Source organism: Panthera leo, chromosome B1 (genome assembly GCF_018350215.1).
Source record: "Panthera leo isolate Ple1 chromosome B1, P.leo_Ple1_pat1.1, whole genome shotgun sequence".
In the NCBI taxonomy this organism is placed as follows: domain Eukaryota; kingdom Metazoa; phylum Chordata; class Mammalia; order Carnivora; family Felidae; genus Panthera; species Panthera leo.
Window position 1 is genome coordinate 133,221,738 of NC_056682.1, and position 24,401 is coordinate 133,246,138.

The window sequence follows — 24,401 nt, forward strand, 5'->3', positions numbered from 1 at the left end:
CGACTTCAGTTCAGGTCATGATCTCACAGTTCGTGGGTTCGAGCGCCGCAACAGGCTCCGTGCTGACCGCTTGCTCAGAGCCTGGAGCCTGCTTCGGATTCTGTGTCTCCTCTCTTTGCCCCTCCCCCACTCACGCTTTGTCTCACTCTGTTTCTCAAAAATAAATAAATGTAAAAAAAAAAAAAAGAGAGAGAGAAAAGAAAAAAAAAAAAAGAAAAAGAAAATGAGACAAGAGCGATGCACTCCGTCTTCAAGAGGAAAAAGACGTCTCCTTTGCCCTTTGGCCTATTCACAGATCACCCCCCCTTACAAGGAACCCTTGTCTAAGGTCTGGGCTTCAGAAGTTCTCTTTTTCTAGAAGGATAAGCATCTCAAACAGGGCCTATATCTACAACAAAAGGAGGCTGCTGGCTGAAGACTGGTTCCTAACTGACTTGTTTGCTTTTCTTAACCCGGTGGGTCAGGCGGCCAAGGATTATCTGCCAAATGGCGCTCCACCTACAGAGTCCAGTGGAAGGGCAAGCATGAAGACCATACAAGGAAGAGATGGGGACTGTGCTGGGCCAAGCTGGTTCCTGAAAAAGAACACCCCCAGGGCAGCCTCATGCCCACCCCAGCATCTGGCTCACCATCTATGTACCCAAAGGTGGCAGAGGGAACATGAAGACAGCTTTAGGCCATAAAGTTTCTAACAGGTAGAAAGATGGTCTACCACAAGCTTTGCTATGGCAGGGAGAGATGAGGGGCATCTGAAAGGGAAACTGATGTAGAAGGGTGTGGGGGGAGCACTGGAGTGGCAGGAGCAGGGACAATGCAGGGACTGGGCCAGGGATGACACTCTGTCAGTGTCCGTACACTGCCCTTGAGCTGTAACCTTGTGCCTCTCTCCAGTAATCCCCCCACCAGACACCTGTGTACAAAAAGAAACCCCCATCAGGTGTGAAAGATAAGAGCACTGCTGGACTGGAAGGGGTCAGCACATGTGAGCTCCAGACCCACTGGTTGCTAAGCAGCCAAGCGATGTTAGAGCCGTCCTGGATCTCATCTAGAAAAGGGGGCAGCTGAACAAGGAACCCACAGTGTCTCAGCACTCAAACTACCAGACTGTCCTCTCCCTCAGGAAAGCAAAGGAGCTTGGCAAGCACCTGGGGGTGGGAAGAGTGGAGAATCTTCTGGGCAATCCAGGGACTTTCTGGGATGTGCCTTTGCACAAAGTTCACTAAGACGACGACACAGTGGTCCAATCAGCACCGAGAACGAGGGCAGGGACTTACGGAGAAGACAGCTTACATTCACTGGGATAAGTACGACAGACAAGGAAAATTAGCCCACCTTTGGCCCTTCTTTTTGGTGAGGAAATACACAGGCATTAAGAATGGTTTAAGAGGGGCGCCTGGGTGGCTCAGTCGGTTAAGCGTCCGACTTCAGCTCAGGTCACGATCTCGCGGTCTGTGAGTTCGAGCCCCGCGTCAGGCTCTGGGCTGATGGCTCAGAGCCTGGAGCCTGCTTCCGATTCTGTGTCTCCCTCTCTCTCTGCCCCTCCCCCGTTCATGCTCTGTCTCTCTCTGTCTCAAAAATAAATAAAACGTTAAAAAAATTAAAAAAAAAAAAAAAAAAAAAAGAATGGTTTAAGACAGTCTTCACACCACACTCACATGGTCATGATGCAGAGTAACTAACAAGGCATGAAGTAATTAGATATCAGTGACTTGAGGAAACTTCTAGTTTCTTTATAGGGATGACTTTTCAAACCCTTGATGTTGAAGAAGAGTAACTGGGAATGTTGATCTCAATAGGTAGTTTAAGGAAAGACAGATCTTGGAGAGAACGAAGGGACTGAACCAACCATCCTGAAGCAATAAAAATGCACTACATCCCCTAACTTCATTTACCCATTCTCCAAAACTGACATAAATGATAGCTCTGAAATTGTATTTCACAAAATGCCAAAGCTTCTTGGTCCGTAAAGCAGCTATTAAGAGAAAGGAAAAGACAGGCTTGAATGAATATGCCTCCTTGTTCAGACATATGTCTACACCATGGTTAGGACATGCTGACATTTCATTTGAAAAATGATCTATACAATGACTGAAATTAAATGAGATACTGTCAACAAAAGTGCCTAGAATAACGCTTAACTCACGCATGGAGCTTTGTGCGTGTTAAGTATGTTGTTAAATACTCTCAATTGCACTAGACTGGTTGTATTTCTTATATTGTGCTTCCTGACTTTCATTTTTCTTCCAAGTCTGAGCAACATAAACTTGGTTTACAAATTATATAAATGAAAACATAAGTTGCGTTTTGTTTTTTTTTTAACATTTTATTTATTTTTGAGACAGAGAGAGACACAGCATGAACGGGGGAGGGGCAGAGAGAGAGGGAGACACAGAATCGGAAGCAGGCTCCAGACTCTGAGCCATCAGCCCAGAGCCTGACGCGGGGCTCGAACTCACGGACCGCGAGATCGTGACCTGAGCTGAAGTCGGACGCCCAACCGACTGAGCCACCCAGGCGCCCCATAAGTTGTGTTTTAAATTCTAGTTCTTTTTGTTTTTAATGTTTTATTTATTTTTGAGAGAGAGCATGAGCAGGGCAGGAGCACACAGAGGGGGACAGAGGATCCAAAGCGGGCTCTGCGTTGACAGCACAGAGCCTGATGCAGGGCTCGAACTATGAACCGGGAGATGATGACCTGAGCTGAAGTCGGATGCTCAACCGACTGAGCCACCCAGGCGCGCCCCCTAAATCCTAAACTGTAATCAAGTTGATGAAATTCTGTAGTTTATGTAAGGAGCACTCGGTCAAGTCATGCGTGTTTCCCCTAATTTTCTCCACTTCTCCTCACAAACTGCTCCTTGCCCACTCTTTCAGGTGCCATATCTGACAGCTTCATCACAGCTACTGTCATCCACTGTAAGTCTTTAGGATTATCTTCTCACAATTTTAAGCCTACAGTGGCTTTAAGGGTCCATTAACACTCTGAAAATAGTTGCCAAATTTTGCATCAGGAAAGGAACACACTGAATTTAAATGAAAAACTAAATTTCAGGGGCACCTCACTGGCTCAGTCCAGTCGAGCATGTGACTCAATCTCAGGGTCATGAGTTCAAGCCCCATGTTGGACATGGAGCCTACCTAAAAAAATGAAAAGAAAATACAAAAGAAAAGCTAAACTTCACTAATGTGAAGGATAAGGTACATTCTTCAAACTGCTCTCATTACTTCCGCAGACAGCTTTTTCTAGTGCTCCCACTTAAAATGAAGGCAATGAACAAATTTTCACCATCCAAATTTGTGGAAAAGCGCTCAGTCTTAAAACAAGAACAGTCCTGCCTGCCTTGGGGTCCAACCCCACATGCCGGAGGAGCAGCTACACTATGGGAAAGGCCACAGTCACGCTGCCCTGAACAAAGGGAGTCAATGGGGTCTCAACAGCAAAGGGGGAAGCCCGCCTGCAAAGGGAAGGATCTCAGGTTCCTATGACCAATATTCATACTACCTGGAACACAACAGGTATAAAAACAAAGGATCATGATTCTCTGATCATGAAATAAGTATACAGCTGAATTATTTTTAAGTTTATTCATCTGAAAGCTTGTAACTAGTGATATCCGTTAGGTAAGGAATTCCTCACTGCCTAGATCCATGATGTTGAAAAGTAGCACACAGGAGGTACTTCTCAATCCAAAGAACTAACTTTGTACAATCTTGGCCCTGTGGTATGGCTCTGCTCCAGTGGTCCCCAGCTCCACTAGACATTAGGATTTAGGAAACACCAATGGAGGGAGGAAGGGAGGGGGACACAAACCTTGCCATCAGCATCAAAGGCTCCCTGGTGACCATCACATTGGTTCAGACCCCGATCCTATCAGTACCACAGCAGAGAGGCAAACTGTTCCTAGGGGCAGTTCTCTCTGCCGCCTGCCGAACACCCAAGAAAGCATGCATCTGACTAAGATGGGGGGGAGGGGGGGTCATTATTTCTCCATCCTCTAAACAAAGAGATCAATTAGCTGCCCCGGTGGAGCAAGGCCAAGGGCTGGGAATGGCTTTTAGAGTGCACAGCTCATATCCTCAACAGGGAGAGCTGAGTTTCCCTTTATGGAGCTGCAAGCGATGCTTCTAGTTTTGTGCTGGGGTATGGACAGGGCTAAGAACTGTCTGGGGGAGCCTCCATTTCTAACATCCACACTGGGTTAGTAAGTATTTTAGAAGCCAGTATTTCTCCCCACTCCAGCTACCGCAGAAGGGTCACTGGAGACTAGATGAGATCATGGTGGCTGGAGGTTAAGTGATTAAAAGATTTCCCAGGAGGAAGGGGAGGTGAAGGAGTATATTTCTGAACCTTTCTCATGGGTATGAGATGCAGGCACCTTTTTCCTACCCAGAACCATCACAATTTTATCCGTGAAGTTTTACACCTTCAACACATACACATACCGTTTTAAGGGTTTTCTGACCTGGGACATGCCCCCTTCTAGCTGAAACAGCACCACCAATCGGCACTGGATCCCACCCCGCTTGACTTGCCGGCTGCGGTTATGGTGGTAATGCACACCCTCAGGTCTCATTCAACCAGCTTCTGGAGAAAACAGTCACCCTTCGCTATTTGATAAAGTCATGTTATATTTTTAACCTAGTGGAGTAACTGGTCAAATCACAGACAGGACAGCAGGCTTCATGATCTTTTTGTCCTCTGTTATTCTTAGCTCAATTTCCACAACTGAGTAAGAAGGTTTTGGTGGACTTGTGAGAGTGTTAAAACTTTTTATCCCTTGTCAGCAGGAAAGAGCTGGCCTTTCTTGTGCCTTTCGTTCTGAATCTTGGGACAGATTAGGCTGGAATGCCACTGGGGAAAAAACCCGCTTATCTTTCACCATGAAGAGTATCAGGAGCTCAGTGATTCAGAATACAGGAAGGAAGGAGATTGTCCAAATGAATAGTATGTCCAAGTTAACTCAGGGTCTTAAGTAATGTGAGATTTTTTTTTTTAACCTTCTTCACTGTGTTTATTCCTTAAAGTGAAGTTTCCAAAAATTATGATAAATGAAATGACAGATTTTTAATACCTCACAACATACCATTACCAGCCTGTATTACTCAACAAGATATCCCAACCATGTGTTTAATAGCTCTATAACCTTTTTTTATAATGTTCTGCTTATTAATAAAAGTCTTTAATAGAGGTCACAAATTCTAAATCTGGTAGTTTCAAATTAATGAAGTGTTAGGCGGCCGTGAGTTAAAATATAGATGTAATATTGGTGGTGTTAAAAAGAATCATATTACGGGAGTAAAATTTAGAGTATAGCAGTTCTTTCAGTAATTCAGAATACTAATTAACATTTCAGTACATTAAGATTTTAATTTCTAGGACAAAACCTAATCATGGGCCAGGTGGTAAATATCAATGTTACCGGAAAAAATAAAAGTGTACCCCCAAAATGCTACATTATCCTAAAACAAGACATCCTTTAGGAGGACTGCCTCCCCTTTTCAGACTGTTGAAGGGACCTGGCATCTGGTAATGCCCGCTGGCAGAGGGGGAAGCATGCAGATCCTCAGGGAGAGGGTAATTCTGGTGTCGGAGCAAAGGCTACATCAGATCAAGGCAAAGATTCCCCGTCTCTTCTAGGACAACTCAGGGGTCAGAGCCAGCCCCAAGCCAACAGGAGGTACAATCCACACGGCTGGGGGAGGCCAGGCACCTACACTCACCTTTCTCTTTTTGGCCAACTTGCTTGAACTGTCTGCACCTCTCTTCTCGGGATCAGGCTTCTTCCCTGTGGCGGGCTGCTTGTCCTCCGGTCTCTTCTGGCGGCCCCCTTTCCCAGGAAGCTGGGGTATCCGAGAAAGAAGGTCGAGGGTTATCTTCACCATCAAGATCGGCGGGGGAGCGGTGTCCCTGAGCGGGGAGAGCAGCTTGGGGTCTCTCGTGGGCCCCGGGAGCCTGTCCTTCCGGCGGTCTTCCTGGACAACCACGGCACGCCGGCAGCCGCTAGTCCTTCCACCGCCGCCCTGGGGCGGGCCCTGGCTCTGGGTCAAGGGGACCAGGGCAAAGTGCTCGGGGCTCCTGGCCCCCACATTGTCCTTCGTGGGCTCCGGGCCCGAGAGCGCCTTCGAGGGGGCCAGCGGCCCACTCCTGTGCTTCTTCCTCTCGCTGGGGCTGGGGCTGGGGCCGGGCGCTGCGGGCTTGGGCTCTCGGCCGTCTCCTGCGCGGGGCCTCCCTTTCGTCTTCACTTTGGGCTTGTCTTTGGAAGGCTGGTCTTTGGAGCCGTAGGGAGGGGGTCCCGGCTCACTTTCCACCTGCAGGCTGGCCCGCGAGTCTGTCTGCGCAGGGGCCTTGACGGGCTTTTTGGGCTGTTTGTTTCCAACGGTCTGCCTCTGGGGAGCCTCCTGTTGGGCGGGGGACTTCTGACAGCTCCTCTTGCCGGCGTGCAGGCCTTCCGAGGGGCCCCGAGGGCCCTTGCCGGAGCTCTTGAGGGCAGGATCTTTGGATTCCGAGCGCTCGTGGCTGGCGGCACCACCGCTGCCGTCGCCCCCGCCCTTGCCCTTACTCTCTGGGTGCCGAGGCGGAGGCTCCGCGCTCCCCAGGGCGTCCGGCGCTGCTGCTGGCTGGCTCACTTTGGTCAGCCAGTTGTCCAGCTGCCATTTGTTGGTTGTAGGAGGCTCGGGCTAAAAACCAAGGAGTAGAGAAGAATGTGAGCTAACCAAGGATGATAAACTCTTCTGTGCTAGTCACCCAATTGTATAGGACTCTCCCAGGGAGACGTAATCATTCCAAACCTAGGAATTCGAGTCCTTTTTATCCCCTCTAGATACAGGTCAGAGCCTCTTAATAATTAACTCTTAAAACAATCTTCCCATCTTTTTGTGCTACAGGAATTTTGCCGTAGCAGATATCGACTAATAACAGACCATGAGATATTGACCGATGTAGACCACTGACAACTGGGGAGAAATCTTTGTAGCAAGTATTCTGTTCTAATAGTAATTCCAGTGTAATTTAGACAGAAATGACACATTTTGGCTCCTAAACTATCCTATCAGAAAATAAAGGGAGAAATGAAGAATAAACAGAATCCTTTTATCAAGGATTTTCAGAAGGCTAATGAGTAAACTAATAATCTTAGTGATTACCTATAGGCTTTATCCTTTTTTTTTTTTTTTTGACATACTTTTCAACTGAAAAGCACTTTCCGCAAGACTTGATTTCATTTCTTTACTTAAAAACATTAAACATTTATACATGACAAGGTTTGCAGTATGTCGTGGAATACTGCTTGATTTTCAAATTTTACACCTCGCTTGGGTAAAAGAATCAAGTGAAGGTGCATTAATCACTTGAATTTAGTCCCACTTGAAGTCTTTAAAACTCAAACATTATGTCTCTTGTTACAGGCAATCTTATCTGAAATAGCATCTATTTTTCTAAGAAACACAGGGTGGCTCCAGAACACACAATTAAGAGCAGTGAGATGACACTGATTATACGTACATCTGATAGGACAAACAAACAGAAGTTCCTGGCTTCTCCTGGTATCTTAACTGTTTTTCAAATCTTTGTTGCTCACTGGCTATTGATGCATCCTAACACGTCTCTCCAAGTAGATTATTAACAGAATGACCCAAAGACGTTTCTGTCTCCAAGTTCCACTCTTATGTTTGCAATACAGTGATGTACATGAGAGATTTACTTAAAGCATTTCTACAGGCATGTTACAGCACCTATACATTTTACGCCATATGGAAACATTAGTGTCTAATAGAGTAAGCAATGATTATCCCTTTTAAAAGGGCAGCACATCACCCACATGCTACATGTTTTTTAAGATCCATTCTGATCTGTGGTTTGTATGAGTGACGAAACCATATATGCAATGTACCAGAGAGTTAACTGAAAGATATTCCACATAGGATTTAACTGGTTAGAGATTAGGGATAAGCAGATCACTCCAGTAGGTGGATGATATTTTACAGGAAAGACTGCTAACAACTTTCTGAAGTGGAATGTCCCAAATAATTCAACTCTATAAAAACACTACAAATTGATACGTCAAGACGTGGATATAATGTAAAGGATTTTTGACCAGAAAAAAAGTTAGGTAATAAAATGATCAGGTAGGTAGTTTGGGCTTGGTGTGATGAAAACAGAAGAGGAACTGTAAGGAACCAGGTAGGACCATAGTTCAGCCAGAAGGAGGGCTGCAGAACTGTTTTTTTCTGCTTACCCCTCACTGCTGCTTAATATATCTCCTTCAATATCAACTCTACACCCAGGCTCTCATTTGAATTTCAGAGCAGAAGGGAAGGAAGAAGGAAACTACTCTAATGTGCCAGGCATTTATTTTGCCACAGGAAATCTAAAACTGTATTCCATATTCTAACAAGGCAGGATGATTGTTAATAGTGGAGAAAAGATTAGCACCCAATACCTACTTGTCAAATGTGACTTCCTGCAAAGGCTTGAGGGTGTGGCAATCTGGGTGCTAACCAGGAACAAGGCATTAAGATATATCACTTGCCAATCACCTTAGGAACCAAAACTTTCAAATCCTTTCTTGGGAGAGGTATGGATCTCTCACCAAGGCTAAGCTTACAGCCCCACTGACATCACTGACATGCTCTACAGAAGAGTATTTATTCGTGAACCAAAAAGGAAAGTCATTCCTGGTATAAATAACATCTGTTCTCCCCCCACCCCAAAACAGGGCAGTATAAGATACATTTAGTAGGAATGTCCTACTAAAGGAATGTCCTGGTTACAGAAATAAAACACATTTTCTTCAACTATGGTCCTAAAATTGTCCAGAAGGAAGGCATATGGCCCAATTGCAGGGTAAAATTGAATTTATGTGCCTAGACAAGGAGAAAAGGTATGGACAATCCCTTCTACAGACCTGCCATAAAGACGTAAAATGGATAGAATTATTTTAAGATCAGATATTATTTGGGTGTTGGGATAAGGAAAACTTTTACATTAAGGGATTGAATGAAATAGATTTTAAAATGAATTTTAAGCGCTGGACAGGATCAAGATTTGGACTTTCCTTTCTTCCCCTGCCTTTCCTCATGCCCCGCCATCAGTCTCCCAGTCCAGTGCTGGTGCAACCCCAACACTGCACACTGGGTGTGAAAAAAAATACCGGATTTTCACTAGGTTTTTTTTTTTTTTTTTTTTTAATTTATTTTGAAAGGGAGAGCATGCACGAGTGGGGGAGGGGCAGAGAGAGAATCCCGCTCTGTCAGGGCAGAGCTCGAACCCACCAACTGCGAGATCATGACCTGAAGCCAAAGTCGGATGTTTAACCCACTGAGCCACCCAGGCGCTCCTCACTAAGTTTTAAGAAATGTTTGACTATACGTCCCTTTACATCTCCTAACTCCTCAAATTGGTGGAAGTTCATGCATTTTAGGATAAATTGTGATTCTGAATAAAAAGTTTTGAGCTATGCACAAATATGTCTCCTTTTTTTTTTTTTTTTTTCTTCGTAAAAATGTCGTTATGAGTCTCAAAATGTAAGGAAAAGAAGGAAAGGAAAGGACTATGAGAGAGAGGCATGGTATAGTAGCAAAAAATGTTCTCGAGTCAGATGGCCATGGGCCTAAATCTTGGTGTTGCTACCTTTTAACTGGTAAAAAGACAGCTCCCAACCTCCCACGGTTGATGGAGAGCTAAGTCAAATAACTCATTAAAAAATACCAAGAGTATGGGAGGCAAATCAACAAAGGCACTTCACTATAAACAAAGCGGGACAATGAATCTACATTAGAAGACCAAGTAGATCCTTGAATAATGGAGAATAGAATCATTTTTTCTTAATGTATGCAGTAAAAAGACGATGTGTCCCATATATTTGGAAAAGCTGAGATTTACATTTCGATTCACACTATAAAGCAGACACCGAAAGCAGCTTCCCCCAAATTGCCAGCCCATTGGTGGGCATACGGCATTTCAGATCGCCTAAGATCACTGGACTACTTTATCAAGTGGATTTAAAATGGAGCCATAACAAGCACAAATCTTAGCATTAAAAATAGATTTTAAAAAAGGGTGACGGGGCGGCTGGGTGGCTCAGTCGGTTAATCATCTGAGTCTTGGTTTCAGCTCAGGTCACGATCTCACGGTGTTTGAGCTCAAGCCCCGTGCTGGGCTCCACAGCTGGAGTTTCAGCTACTTGGGTTTCATCCTCTCTCTCTCTCTCTCTCTCTCTCTCTTCCTCTGACCCTCCCCTGCTCGCACTATCTCAGTCTCTCTCAAAATAAATAAATAAACTTAAAAAAAAATACTCTCACACATGAGATTTACAATAATGCAGGTGTTTCTTTGAAAAGAAAAGAAGGTATGGGGTGCCTGGGTGGCTCAATCAGTTAAGTGTCCGACTTCGGCTCAGGTCATGATCTTGCAGTTCGTGAGTTCAAGCCTCGCGTGGGGTCCTGTGCTGACAGCTCGGAGCCTGGAGCCTGCGTCTCCCTCTCTCTGCCCCTTGCCTGCTTACATTCTGTCTCACTCTCTCTCAAAAATAAACATTAAAAAAAAAAAAAAAACTTAAAAAATATATATAAATAAATAAAAAATAAAAGGAAAAAAGGTAGTTAAATACACCGGGGGGTGGGGATGGGAATTAAAGGTTTAAAATCTACACAAAGACAAATTATTTCTGGTGACATCTCAGTACATGACATATAAACTGCACCCAAATCTAGACTTGCTCATCAGCGCAAACGTGCAAATATGAGCCTGTTTGGTAAGGCAATTTAAAAACATAAAGTAGGATGGGAACAATTTTTTCGAAAAGTCTCAATCTTTTCCAGTAACTTTTGAACAACAAGATATAATGGTTTCATTAATATAAATGCTAGATGAAATTTTTCTTTCAAGTTTCAATTATTCAGCCAAATCTGTACCATTTTCATTTTATTTGAACTGAATTTTATTATTTAATTCAATTCTCTTCCTTCTTTTAGTAACCAAACAAGCATGAAGATTTTTCTAATTGAATAAGGAGACATAAAGCAAAGTTCTTATAAGCAGGGAACAAGCAATTTGTCTACAAAGCATTTTCAGTATCTTTTCCCTGATGCACAGAATAATTATTTCAACAGTAATTAGAATCACACAAGGAAACAGCCCCCAGAAACACATAGAGTAGTTTCTAAAATCTGCAAGGCATTTTAAGTACAGTTAATGCTGATTCATGTTTATTCACTCAAAAAAAATATTTATTGAGCATTTAGTCTGTGCCAGACATAAATTCATGTCTAACAAAAAAATGACACTCAGTTATTTTTCCTTGCCCTCAGACATGGCTGTTAAGTCTCACTACATTATCTCCAGATGCATTCAGTTAATGCTCTAGTGGAACTGCCCTGATTTCTAAACAGATGTAAATATTGGGAACTTGAATGCTTTCTTAATCAGAAAGGCTCATTTCCCAGGATTCCCATCTAAAATGAGCAGAGTAATTTTCTCTATACAAACTGGTCTAGTTCATTCACCAAAAAGGTCTTCCCTTTCCACCAAGTATAATTTTTAATTGCTACTCCACGTTTTGAGGGCCTCTGGCAACCCTGATTGTTGTTACTAGACTTCTTGTATTCAACAATCCAGTAAAAAAATAGAATAAGTCTTCCAGATAAACGTGCTTGCGATTTGCAGTCTCATCTGTTTATCTTACAGTTTCTCCCAAGGGTGGGTGACAGGCACACACAATTATCCCTGTTTTACATGGAACACAGGGAGCAAGAAACACAGCCCTGGCAAGATCACTTTGCCATCAATTTAATGCATGGCTTTTAGTGATTCAAAAATAGAACCTCTGATGACTTATTTCTAGTTCACGTTCCTGTCCTATGCTAAATTGGGCTGTCTCCTTTTGATTTCCTTAATTCATGCATTCCTGAAATTTCAAAAAGAATTCTCATTAATATTAAAACAGCAGCCTACTGAGAAAAAAAAAAAAAAAAACCACAAAAAGCGAGTTGTCTTTTTTAATAGAAGGGAAAAGAAAATGGTGTGCAAACATTCTTAATGAGTCGCTCCTCCAAACAACACTAGCCACAACAGAGAAGAACTTATCATTTTATAGAAGGAGAGAGAAGACCTCTCTCCCAAACTTCTATTGCCAAATGTTTGGTAAGAAATAAATAGAAATAGCTGGCCCTACGCAGCACAGGGGTAGGAGAGAGTTGCCCCATGGGACAGAACCACTCAGTCCACAGCCAGTGCTGGCCCACAGCAGACTAGCCCCAAAAGCAGAATGCCGCCATCCTAGATTGCCTCCTGGAGGGGACACAATACCTCAGGAGCCGGAGTTTCTAGGGGCTCATTCTCTTCGCTGTCACTTGAGCTGCTCTCGCTCTCCGAGTCCGAGGAGCTGTCTGAGTCACTGGTGCTCTCTGACTCGGCACTACTGGAATGTGCTGAGGCCGCGGCTTCTGGAAGCGACTGTGGAGCACTGCGAAGCAACCGAAGAGAGAATCTGAAGACACCTCACAAGGTGGATTTTCTCCCTCTTTACTCACACCCCACCCTGCCCTCCAACCATTTTTCTGCTACTCAAAAGAGAGGGCCTGAATAATACCTAACATTACTAAATTACCACATCATCCAGTTGAGAGAAAGGCCCACAGTGGCTCAAAAAGTCAGTGAAAAATCTTTAAAATGGCTCACCAAATAACTACATAAATGAGAAGCCTGTGGATATTTTGCTCCTGAAGAACATTTTGAGTTACACAAAATTCAAGTTAGATGGTAGCACTTTATATCAGAAGTTTAGTAAACCACGGCATGGACTGCCTGTCTATTCTTCTAAATAAAGTTTTATTAGGACATGTCCACACCTGTTATTTAAGTATTGTCTAGATCTGCTTTTATACCACAAAAGCAGAGCTGAATAGTTTCAAAAGCTAAATAGTTTTTAGGCCATATAGCCTAAAATATTTACTTTCTGACCCTTTGTGTTTGCTTTAAATGGGTATAAATTAACCCATTAAGTTATTTTATGAAGTTAGTTTATAAAAGAACAGCTAATAAATTAAAACCTCCCTCTGTTCTCTATATGAAAACTAACCGAATGGTAGCCAGAGACCATTGAATATAAATGGCGCTCCTCTGGAAAGTGGCCTCAAAGGTAATCCAGTCACACCCTTGGGCAGAGTTATAGAAGAGGCCATTCTTTATGAGTGGCTTAGGATCACCCCCAAATACCAACTGAAGTAGAGATTAACTACTACAAGTTTTAAGAATAAGGCAAGAATTCTAGTCAGGGAGAAAACACACTGATCACACTGCTGGGCCCATACAGAATTTCATAGCCTATCTTAAAAACTTGTCCCAGATGGGATCAGCCAGGGCAATAAATCAAGAACTATAATCTTGAAAGCCTCCACAACCACCTAAAATATTAAATGATTTATTAAATAAATTTTTTTATTAAAACAAAATAGAGTAACAAAAAAAAATACCAAAGTCACTAGTTGAGGTAATTTTAAAACACGCACACTATACTACAAATGATGTAACTGCCTCATATAAAACGCTACATCAAATTTGCGATCCCGTTCTCCCTGGTAGCTGAAGAGCTTCAGCCAGTGAGGATTAGAATGAGATGCACTTTCAGTGTGCTTCCTGCTTCTAATTTATCCCCATCTTTCCTATTTTCTCTTCCTCCACTTTAAAGTTAGGCTATTTTGTCATATTTTATGCCACCAGAAGTTACTGAACAGAAGAGAAAATGAGCAGAGCTTTTGAATCCAGACAACCTCACATAATTACACGATAATTACATGGTCTGCCTCCACAATAACTGTAACGTCACCTGTGTGGCAGGAAGGTTTTTATTGCTGAGCACGTCTCGGAATGGATGACCACATCTCAAGAAGTAAAACAGCTACAGCATAGTTTAACCCTTTGTCCATGGAAGGCAGGTACCAATATATTAAATCATTAAGTTCAATACCAGAGGAAAATATTGTAAAGACAGTTCAGATAATTCCCACTTCCAAAAACTAAAGCACCTTATTTTCTGAAATATGGCTGCTACTTACAAAGTGAAAACAGTGCCATTTTTCATCACACTAAAATGTACTCTAGGTCAACTTTTTAAAGCAGCTGAAACAACTAGAAAACTCACATGACTGAGAAAATAGGCACTATGGAAAACAATTTCTAGATATGATTCACCTTTGTAATTTTTGAAAACAGCAAATAAAAACATTATGCTCCTCAGCATAACTTTTTAAACACTGGTTATATTAATACTGATGAAAGTGATTTAAGCTTATTTTTTTTAACTCTCAAAAATTTTTAAATTCCAACCTGATGATCTAGGTAGGTACAGGGACTTTCTCTTTTATAGAGCTAACAACCTCTCTAGGCTGATTTAAGCTTCCAAAAACTTAAATAGGTACTTTCTTCTAACTGTGATCCTTCACGTCCTTCTCCATGAAGAAGCTATGAAAGCACTAACGGAGAAACGCAAACACTTTGCCCGCACACAATACCTTGGAGGTGCAGATGCAGAAGGAGGCTTCTCTGGGCTCTAGGTATTCACAATAAGGGCAAGAAGGACCAGGAAAAGAACAAAACAACAGGTTAGGATAAGCAGCTGGAAAGCTTACATTTTTAAGGATTCCTGGTATTACGGGGGTGTACAAAACTTACTTGTTCGTTGTCACTGTCCTCACTGTCACTGAGCTGAAGGTCATCTTCGAGCATGCTGGAATGGGCAGGGACACAGACATTGTAGGATTTAAAGTATTGTCTACTAACTTCTTTTAGTATATAAATAGAAAATATGCTTAATGATAAAAAAAAAAAAACAACAGAGAGATGGGATAGGTATAATTTTTATTTATTCATCAAATGCCTTATTTTTCAGAAATGTTAAGTTTTACTATTATAACACAGAAACTAGTTTAGTCCAAGCTCCTTACTATCTCAAGACTGAATCTTCCACACGTTCTGAGCATTAAAAGCAGAACTACCACGAGACAGGGATTTGTGACCAGCCCGGAGACTCAAGTTCCTAGGTCTACACAAACAAAACAAACAATAACGACTACCAGAAAAAATATACACAATACACTCTATTTTCTTCAATAGTCTCTAACTACATTAAGTGATTAACCAGTAAATAAGTTAACACTGGATAAGTGAGTATTTGTAAAGTGTTTAGAAGAGTGCCAAGGCACTCAAGTGTTATATGTGAATTCAATATATAGTAAGATATACGAAGCTATCAAGGCCATTGCCACCAAATACTGCAGGTATCTTACATTTTTGTTCAAAGGACATTATTAATATTAAACTTTATTTTTCACCCCACCCACAAATTCTCTTTTGTCTGCTTAAACACTCATTAGTTGAAAGAGTAGTAATATCAATAACACTGTTGTCTAGAAAATATGTTTAACCTTACTGCTATCATTCTGGTGAAAATAAAACCTCAGTTCACTTCCTCAAAGTTATAGTTAATACTCATCTCTAGGAATTCTGGTCTATGATCAACTTCAGTGCTAAGAGCAAACATCAGGGGCACCTGGGTGGCTCAGTCAGTTAAGCTTCCAACTTCGGCTCAGGGTATGACCTCACAATTCTTGAGTTCAAGCCCCTCACTGGGCTCTCTGCTGTCAGCACGGAGACCACTTCAGATCCTCTGCCTCTCTCTCTCTCTCTGCCCCTCCCCTACTCTCTTTCTCTCTCTCAAAAATAAAATAAAAAAATATTTTTAAGAGAAAAAAAAAAAAAGCAAACATTATACTTCAATTAAAAAAAAAAAAAAGCCATTTTCCAGTCCCTACATGTTTATTCAACTCTCAGCCCTTCCTTATCTCCTCCCTTTTACCATCTTCTAAGGATAAAACTACAATCAAAAGAATGTATCAGTAATTAATTGTTTGTTCCCACTTCCCCCAAATTTATGAACATCACTATTTGAGGAAATATTAGTGAAGGTGAAAAAAAAACAAAAACCAATCTGCTTAAGTATATAAGAAATGCTCCAAAAAGCAAAATTATATTAGTTACAATCCTTTAGTATTTCTAAAAATACCTCTGCAATAATCTGACCAACAATTTTTACTGCAAACCCACTAGCTGCCACTGAAGTAAAAGCAGGCATGATTATTTTGGGAATCCTTGGTAAAATCACTCTATTTTCTAACGAAAATAAATTATAAAACGTGGCTCTTTTGTAAATGACCACCTACATGCAATGTTTTAATTGTGCCAAGGAACTATTTTCACCAACAAATGTACGAAAACTATCCTGTGATAAGTCTCTTAAAAATACAAAAGCTGTTAGCTACTTGTAAATGGAGATGCTGCTCAATATTTATCTAATGACACAAGGCTAGAAAAACACAGACTTCAGATGCAAAACCTGGCAGTAGCTATCATAATGGTGTGTAAGAAAAAAAGTCAGTCAACAATGTTAGTGCTGAAGGGTGGCTTGGCTGGGGTATACACACAAAAAAGATAAAAGATATATATATATCTTTGAATAAATTTAAGGTATAACGCAACCAGAAAAAAAGAAAAAAAAATAACCTGACAAAGTATATTCAATGTTAGCCACTACCACCAAAACCACAGTTAACAGACCTCTTTGTTTCTTAGTTATTGGGTTTTGCATAAAACTGGTTTGTCTTAACTTCCCAAAATATCAACGATCATGTAATCCAATCACCTTCCCGTTGTAAGCAGAGGGCTAGATACTCTGTTAAGCTGTCTGCCTGGCTTCCATGAATATACTCTCCTAAAGTGGCTTCCATGAATATACTCTCCTAAAGTAAGTCAGAAAATATATGTTCTGACCTTTAGCTCTACTTTCTCTGAGGGAATGAAAGGGACTGTGAAAGTGCTGTCCCAGATTCCGAGAATTTCCCCCTCAGAACATTATGTAGGCAATAACAAAATAGGCCCGCAGGTCTGACACCTAAAGAGATGAGTGGCCTCTGAAGGCAGACTGCTCCAGATAGCTCTAAAGAAACATTCACTCAAAAAGCAATGATAAACCAATAGGCAAACAAAATCTATCACTTACGTAGCATATACTGGTTATTTACACTTGGTATTCCACTGAATCAAAATTCAAGATACAATTTGATGCAAAAATCAAGATTTTTTAAAAAATAAGCTCTATGCCCAATATGGGGCTTGAATTCGTGACCCCAAGGCCAAGAATCGTGTGCCCTACCATCTGAGCCAGCCGGGCGCCCTGATGCAAAAATCAACATATTATATTGTCAGTGTCTGCCAAAAGTAACCACGGAATCTTCCAGAAACCATAGTTTATTATTATCGCCAGATGGGTAGCTCAACATAAACCAGCATGCTAATGGGGGGAGGGGGGCGGGAACCTCTAAAGTTTTTTTTAACAAACATGTACTACATCTGTATTAAGAAAAAAATTAACTTGAGGTGCCCGGGTGGCTCAGTCATTAAGTATCCAACTTTAGCTCAGGTTATGATCTCATGGTTTGTGGGTTCAAGACCCACATCGGGCTGTGCTGACACCTGGAGTCTGCTTAGGATTCTGTGTGTCTCTCGCTACCCCTCTCTTGCTCGTGCTCTGTCTCTCTCTCTCTCTCTCTCTCTCAAAAATAAGTAAACACTAAAAACAAAAACAAAAAAAGTTAACTTAAGAACCATAACTAAGTTTTGCCAATATAGAAAATTAATCATGAATGCCATTGTGACTTTACAAAAAAAAAAAAAAAAAAGAATCTATATAGTTAGGAGAAAATCTAACCAGATGACAGGTAAAAGTTTTACTGTTAGAGATAAAGAAAAAAATGTAAAGGAACCAGCTGCTAAAACCCCGTTTGTCCCACTAACAAGCATGACTGAGGCCAAGTACATTACTATACTGCACTTCACATACCGTATGTAGAAGAACAGGTCCTTAATGGGAAAAATGGCAAAACTAATTATAGCACATCTGGGTGACCACCTTTGCACCCCTAGAAGGGAATCAAATCTCTTAGACCCAGTCTCACTCATACCAGTAAGATCTAGGTCAAGAGAGCATAAGGCTCAAGGGACATACTCAACTGTAAGCTTTTCTGGGGCAGGATCAAGTCATTTTCACCTTCATATCTTCTATATCCAGAACTTGGCAGGTACCCTAAAAGGCTGGCTGAATGAACAGCACTGCTTTTGCTGAATAAGTAACAGTACCACATAGCTGCGCCCACTGCGTGATCACAACTCTATAATCACTGCCTTTGCTCACAACCCTATAGGCTGCCTCTCATCATCCCGTCACATTCTAAGGGTGAGGCAATGGGCTCAGAATGGCCACCTAGCTTGCTAGCTGAAGATCATGGGGCTGGTTCATGCTGGATCCAGAATGCAAAAGCCATTCCATCTTATATGACCCCCTTGCTCTGGCCAATAAAGGACACAAGGGCTGGAACACCTACCTGATGGGATGGAATCTAAGCTTCAGAATCCCCTGAAAGACTTGGATTTAAAAGAAAATAGTAATTATCCTGTTGGAATAAAATGAATACACTATTTTTCCCTTATGAAAATAAATGAACTAGAACCCTTATGTACTTTTAAAATGGGTGAAACAACAAATTTCACTTCCAAACGCAAGACAAAGCAGTTATTTCAAAGCATAGGACACCATACGGCCTACCGTAGCACTGTTCAAAAGAAGCCAAATACTCAGGTACAGCAACTCTTTGAACTAACACGGAGGTTTAACCACATTTCACATTACTGGTGAGGGAGAGTTTTCACTTAAAGGTTACAAACAACCCTCAAACCCCTTTGTACAAACGCATTCTTCAGGCAGCTGCTCCACAGAGCCGACAGAGCCACGTACAGGTTCCGGCAGGCGCGCTTCAGTGACTCATGGCCCGACTGTTACTGTGCGAAGACACACAAGACAAGCCTTTATTCCTTTCCCATTCCTCAGTACTGGGCTTGCCAAAGACTTCACTGCCAATATTCTGTAACATCTCAACTCAAACCCCAAAATGACATAAATAAATGGATTTTTTGGCTCAACATTTCCTATGATCACGCCATACATTTTATTTGGGGAAAGAGCAAGTGAAGGCAAGCTCACGGTAATTAATAAGTCACAACCCTGGTATTAGGTGTGTTTAAAACAGTAAGTAATACTTTTTCGAAACCGCTAATGAACACGTGAGAATGTGTAAACTTGAACAATCTCACAAACTTAAAACTGATTTGGGAATAGGACGGGTGATGGAGTGCAGGGAAAGAGAAAGAGGCTGGGCTCCAAAGTGGACATACATAATTCTTCAAATCTAAAATTCAATCAGGCTGTGATTCCTTTTCTGGTAAAGGGCAGCAATAAGGACTGCAAAATGTTTTGCAGATGATGGAAGATTACAAATTATGAAGAAGGTTCCACGTACACTAAATGAAAAATCGAAAAAACAAATCTCAAGTAGCTTTGACACTACATCTAAGGGGAACTCTCCATAAATGGTGACAGTGTTGGCATTACTCAAATTCATGAACTATGGGAGGTTATGGACAAACAAGATTGAGGGGAAAGTGGCTCAGTACATGATCTACTGTAGTAATTGAGGTTATGGCTGATTAAGTAAAAATTGCCAGAGGTGTAAAAGATGATTTAAAATCCATGGAAGAGGTGAAGATTATCGAGGTCACATAAGGATATGAGAAAAATTACAAGAGTATAAATGAAGGGAAATCTGAAGTAAATAATAAGACTAAATCAGTAAATGTAACATGGGTGCCTGGCTGGTTCAGTCAGTACATCACATGATTCTTGAGCTCAAAGTTGTGTGTTCAAGCCCCAAGTTGGGCAGAGAGATTACTTAAAAAAAAAAAAAAAAAAAAAAGGTATGACATAAGATACTAGTGCAAGAATGACCTACTGGACAACCAGGAAGAACTGGGAAAAATTACCGCTGAAAATCCTGCTAATATTGCTTATTGGGGTGCCTGGGTGGCTCAGTCAGTTAAGCATCCAACTCTTGATTTCAGCTCAGGTCATGATCTCACGGTCGCGAGTTCAAGCCCCGCATCAGGCTCTGCGCTGGCAGCGTGGAGCCTGCTTAGGATTCTGTCTCCCCTCTCTCTCTGCCCCTTCCCCGCTCATGCTCTAAGTAAACATTAAAAAAATTAATAAAAAATATTGCTTATGCATATATTTAATCAAATCTATGTGTAATATTTTTTCCTTCCACATTTACTCTTAGTACTTACTATATGCCAAACCCTGCTCTAGACTCAATGGATACAACTCTAAGCAGACAAATTCTGTTTTGTGGCACTTACAGTCTAGGAGAAGGAGATGAACAACTAAAATAAATACTTTTCCCTTATGAAAAGGGAAATAAACAACTAAATATATACTTTTTCAATGGGTAAAAAGCCTATGGAGGGAAATAAAAGAATAAAGATGGGTTCGGGTTCCTTTTCTACATGGGGTAGTTAAAGAAGTCTGCACTGATAAGGGGGTGGCGTCCATTGCACAAATAGAGGGTAGAGTGATCAGGGCACAGAAAATAGCAAGGAGGCCAAGGAGGCCAACGTGGCCACAGTGCAAAGTACACCAGAGTATTCAGGAAGAGGGGTAGTAAGGGAGGGTAGAGAGGTAAATTATCAGAGGGCTTTGGAGGCCCATGCAGGATGAGACAGAATAGACATTCTTATGGAAGTAGACCACATCTTGTTCATTTAGTAATAGCCTACCATCCCACAGTGGGTGGAATGTACAAACTGCCTTTAGGGCTAACAGATTCTTAGCAAATTAAAACATTTTATTCAATCTTTCAACCCATGTTTAAATTAGTCTATGGTCAGTTACTGCAGTAAATCAGCAGTTATGATCCAAAGTGAGACTTGAATCGACCTTCATGGGCTCCCTTAAAAACCATGTTTTTGCATATGCAAAGGAACTACTTCAAAGTTGTCACCCCAAGTAAGAATGACTTGCTGATGTTTTCAAGTGGCTTCAGAGCCTGCTGCAAAATCTATCAAACCCCTTTAGACGTGGCAGGAGTTCTCTGCCTTCCTCTCTCATCATTCAGGCTCCAGATCAAATGTTACCTCCTCTGAGAGACCTTTCCTGACCTCCCTCCCAAACATCTCACCACCACCCAAAAGAACTCCTCCCTGAGCCTGTCACTATCACATCACCAAGTTTGTATTACATGCCACCCGCATTAAGTTACAAGATGTGGAAGACAAGAATTTTGTCTTATTGGCCACTGTTTCCAAGTCCCTAAAGGAGCACCAGGCACACAACATGTGTTCACTAGTTATGCACTCAATGCATAAATAGAAGCAATTTTTAGAAATATCTCCAAAGTCACCTGGAGCCAAGCCCTCAGAATAAGATTTATATAATTGGGGTCTAAAGCATGTTAAATAAGGAGAATAATTTTTCTTTTGTAGAAGAAACTCATTTTCCTAGCACTTACCTATTATACAACAGACAAGCGATAAATTTATTCTTCTGGTCCATTTTATTTATCTTTGGTCTAAGACCAAATATAGCAGTTATTTTATCCTAAAGGGGCACTCCCAAAGTAGTTTAAGCCATGGCTGGATCATTTGGGAAAATTCAGCTCCAAGGTGAAAAGTCTGAAGAGGACAATCCTCTAGCACCTTAGTATTAGTTTTATAATTATTTAAAGTATGCTTCATTTCATAGCCTCATCAGAATATCCCTTCAATATTATGCAAGTTTCCAGCATGAGCTTGTATAGAATGTTAAGTCAAATATTATCCTCCAAGGGATTCAAGAATATCATCTACTAAAGCTAGAAATCTAAGAGTTAAAATGATTATTCCAAGAGACCATAATTCTACCAGGTGCTGGTTACAGCACAGTGCAAATGAGGAAAAGAGGTGATTCTACATTTGGGAGTTTCAGTATTTTCTAAATATTGGTTTAATGTGCCTGAGGGACTATAATTCTGAAATAAGCAGATTTTTGTAAAATATTGCACACCAAGATTCTTTTTGTTTGCTTTCACTTAAGAGTAGAAATTCTTGGTGGGCAGGGCACCTGGGAGGCTCAGTTGGTTGAGGGTCCAACTCTTGATTTCAGCTCAGGTCATGATCCATGGTCACGGGATGGAGCTCTATGATGGGCTCACGCATTGAGTGTGAAGCCTGCTTAAATTCATTCATTCATTCTCATTCATTCATTCATTTATTCTCTCTCTCTCTCTCTCTCCCCCTCTCCCTCCTTCCCCCCGCCCTGCCTCTCTCCCCAATTTATGCTCTAAAATAAATTTTAACACAAATTCTTTTAAAGAAATTCTTTAATACTCCATTTTATAAATTCTCATTTCTCTATAGCATGGCTAACATTAATTCCTTTTTTAAAATCAGCTATATTCCATGGGGCTCCTGGGTGAGCTTCCAACTCTTGATTTCGTCTCAGGTCATGATCTCACAGTTCAGGAGCTTGAGCCCCGTGTCAGGCTCTGGGCTCTACCTGCCTCTCTCTCTCTGTCCCTCCCCTACTCATGCTCTCTCTCAAAAATAGACATTAAAAAAAATAAATTAATTAGAATAAATAAATATAAAATGCTATAATCCTTATTTGCTTTCATTTTACAATTCTACCTTTTCTCCTGAAAACTAACACTTCTTAAAATACCTAGGTAACTAAAATAATTATGAACACCAATATCCCTGAATTCATCAGACAAATTGGGAATGAATATGAAGCGTATTCTTTTCCAGCAACACCTGGTCCTGAGTACTGAGAATTATCATTAAAAATGGGCTCTCCATTTACATTCTGTGATGCTCAACTTTAATGTAGTCCTACCAACACATAAGTGACCAGCACAAATGTTTGTTCTTTGTTTTGAAGAACTGTGAATAAGGCCATAGGAGTGTGACCTCAGTGACAGATAATTTATAAGCTATGCACATTAGGGTGATTTCTACTACTTCTTCTGAAATGTGTATCAGCAAATAGTAAAAACAAAAATAATAATTTCCTTAGGCTAAATATGATTTAGATGAACTGGTATAGATAAGCCACTTCTTTAGACTTCATTCTGGGACATTTCAACTGTCAAATGTCCTGAAGTGATGATTTTATATTATAATAAACTGATAGAATAGGTTTTCCCTAGTTCTTTTACCAAGATATTTAAAAACCAATAATGTTTTGAGCAAGAGATGAAAACTCAGACTCACTTAAAAAGGTATCAGACTCTTCCCAGCTTTTATTAACTTTGCACCATTCCTTTTTGTCAAACTTCCAGGACCATCCCAATCCCAGCCTTCATATCCAGATATTCTCCTCATGTCAGAAGAAACTTCCCATGTGAGTAATAAAAATTTCAAATTGCTAAAATGGTTAATTTCTGCCTCTTAGTCCCAATAAATACTGATGATTTTGGAAGTGGAACCAATAAAAATAAAGGAGGACACCTTCTAGTAAAAACTTGTGATTTGAAGGTAGGGTAGGAAGGGAGAAAGAAGTTAGCACGGTAACACCTATTCAAGTGCTTTGTAGTTTCTAGAATAAACACATGATCTCTTTTGAGAGGCTGACAAAAAACAATGACACTGGTCAACTATATCTGGCTGCACAACAAGGGAATTATAAAAGGACCTAAGTGTATAGAAGAAGGAAATACAATAAAACCTTGGTTTGCAAGCATAATTTGTTCCAGAAACATGCCTGTAATCCAAAGCATGTATCAAAGTGAATTTCAAGAACCACTGGCTCAGTTGTGATCATGTCACATTCGGCATCATGTACTACTCGTACTGCAAGACATCATTCATTTATCAAGTTAAAACTTATTAGAAATGCTTGCTCGTGGGGAATCTGGGTGGCTCAGTCGGTTGAGCGACCAACTTCGGCTCAGGTCATGATCTTGCAGTTCGTGGGTTCGAGCCCCGCATTGGGCTCTGTGCTGACAACTCAGAACCTGGAGCCTGCTTCAGATTCTGTGTCTCCCTGTCTTTGCCCCTTCCCTGCTCATGTTCTGTCTCTGTCTCTCAAAAATGAATAAACGTTAAAAAAAAATTAAAAAAGAAAAATAAAAAAGAAACGTTTGCTCGTGTCGCAGAACATCATAGACCAAGTTACTCGCAATCCAAGGTTTTGCTATACCTTACACTTTGCCTTGGGAACTCAACAGATCTAAGCCTTAGAAAAGGATTCCAAAGTCAGGAGGCCTTAAATCAATACCACTTCCCCTAAATTTAAGGGCAAACAGCACTAACATCATAGCTATTCACTCCTTAGCAAAGGTTGGCAGAAGGAATTCATCATTTGAGAGTTTCAACTTCAGAGGTTAAAAAGTAAGGGATTCAGCACATATTTCTTTCACACCTACATCCTTCCACCACCTAGCTAATGGCCCCCGCTGCCCTGCCCTGCTCCCCACCCCAAGCCTGG

At 41.2% G+C, this 24,401-nt stretch overlaps 1 protein-coding gene across 16 annotated transcripts in view; it reads right to left on the reverse strand.

The window, feature by feature from the left end:
- Nucleotides 1-24,401, reverse strand: part of AFF1 (AF4/FMR2 family member 1) — a 263,840-nt gene that overhangs the window by 31,497 nt on the left and 207,942 nt on the right. For all 16 annotated transcript variants that reach the window (XR_006201829.1, XR_006201830.1, XR_006201832.1 and 13 more), the window contains 4 exons: nt 14,669-14,723; nt 14,509-14,546; nt 12,305-12,461; nt 5,722-6,678 (listed from right to left, as the gene is read on the reverse strand). Coding sequence is in view for 12 of the 16 variants with exons in the window: in XM_042935959.1 (XP_042791893.1) it covers nt 5,722-6,678; nt 12,305-12,461; nt 14,509-14,546; nt 14,669-14,723 (1,207 nt within the window). In the remaining 4 variants the exon portion in view is untranslated. The remainder of the gene's footprint in view (nt 1-5,721; nt 6,679-12,304; nt 12,462-14,508; nt 14,547-14,668; nt 14,724-24,401) is intronic.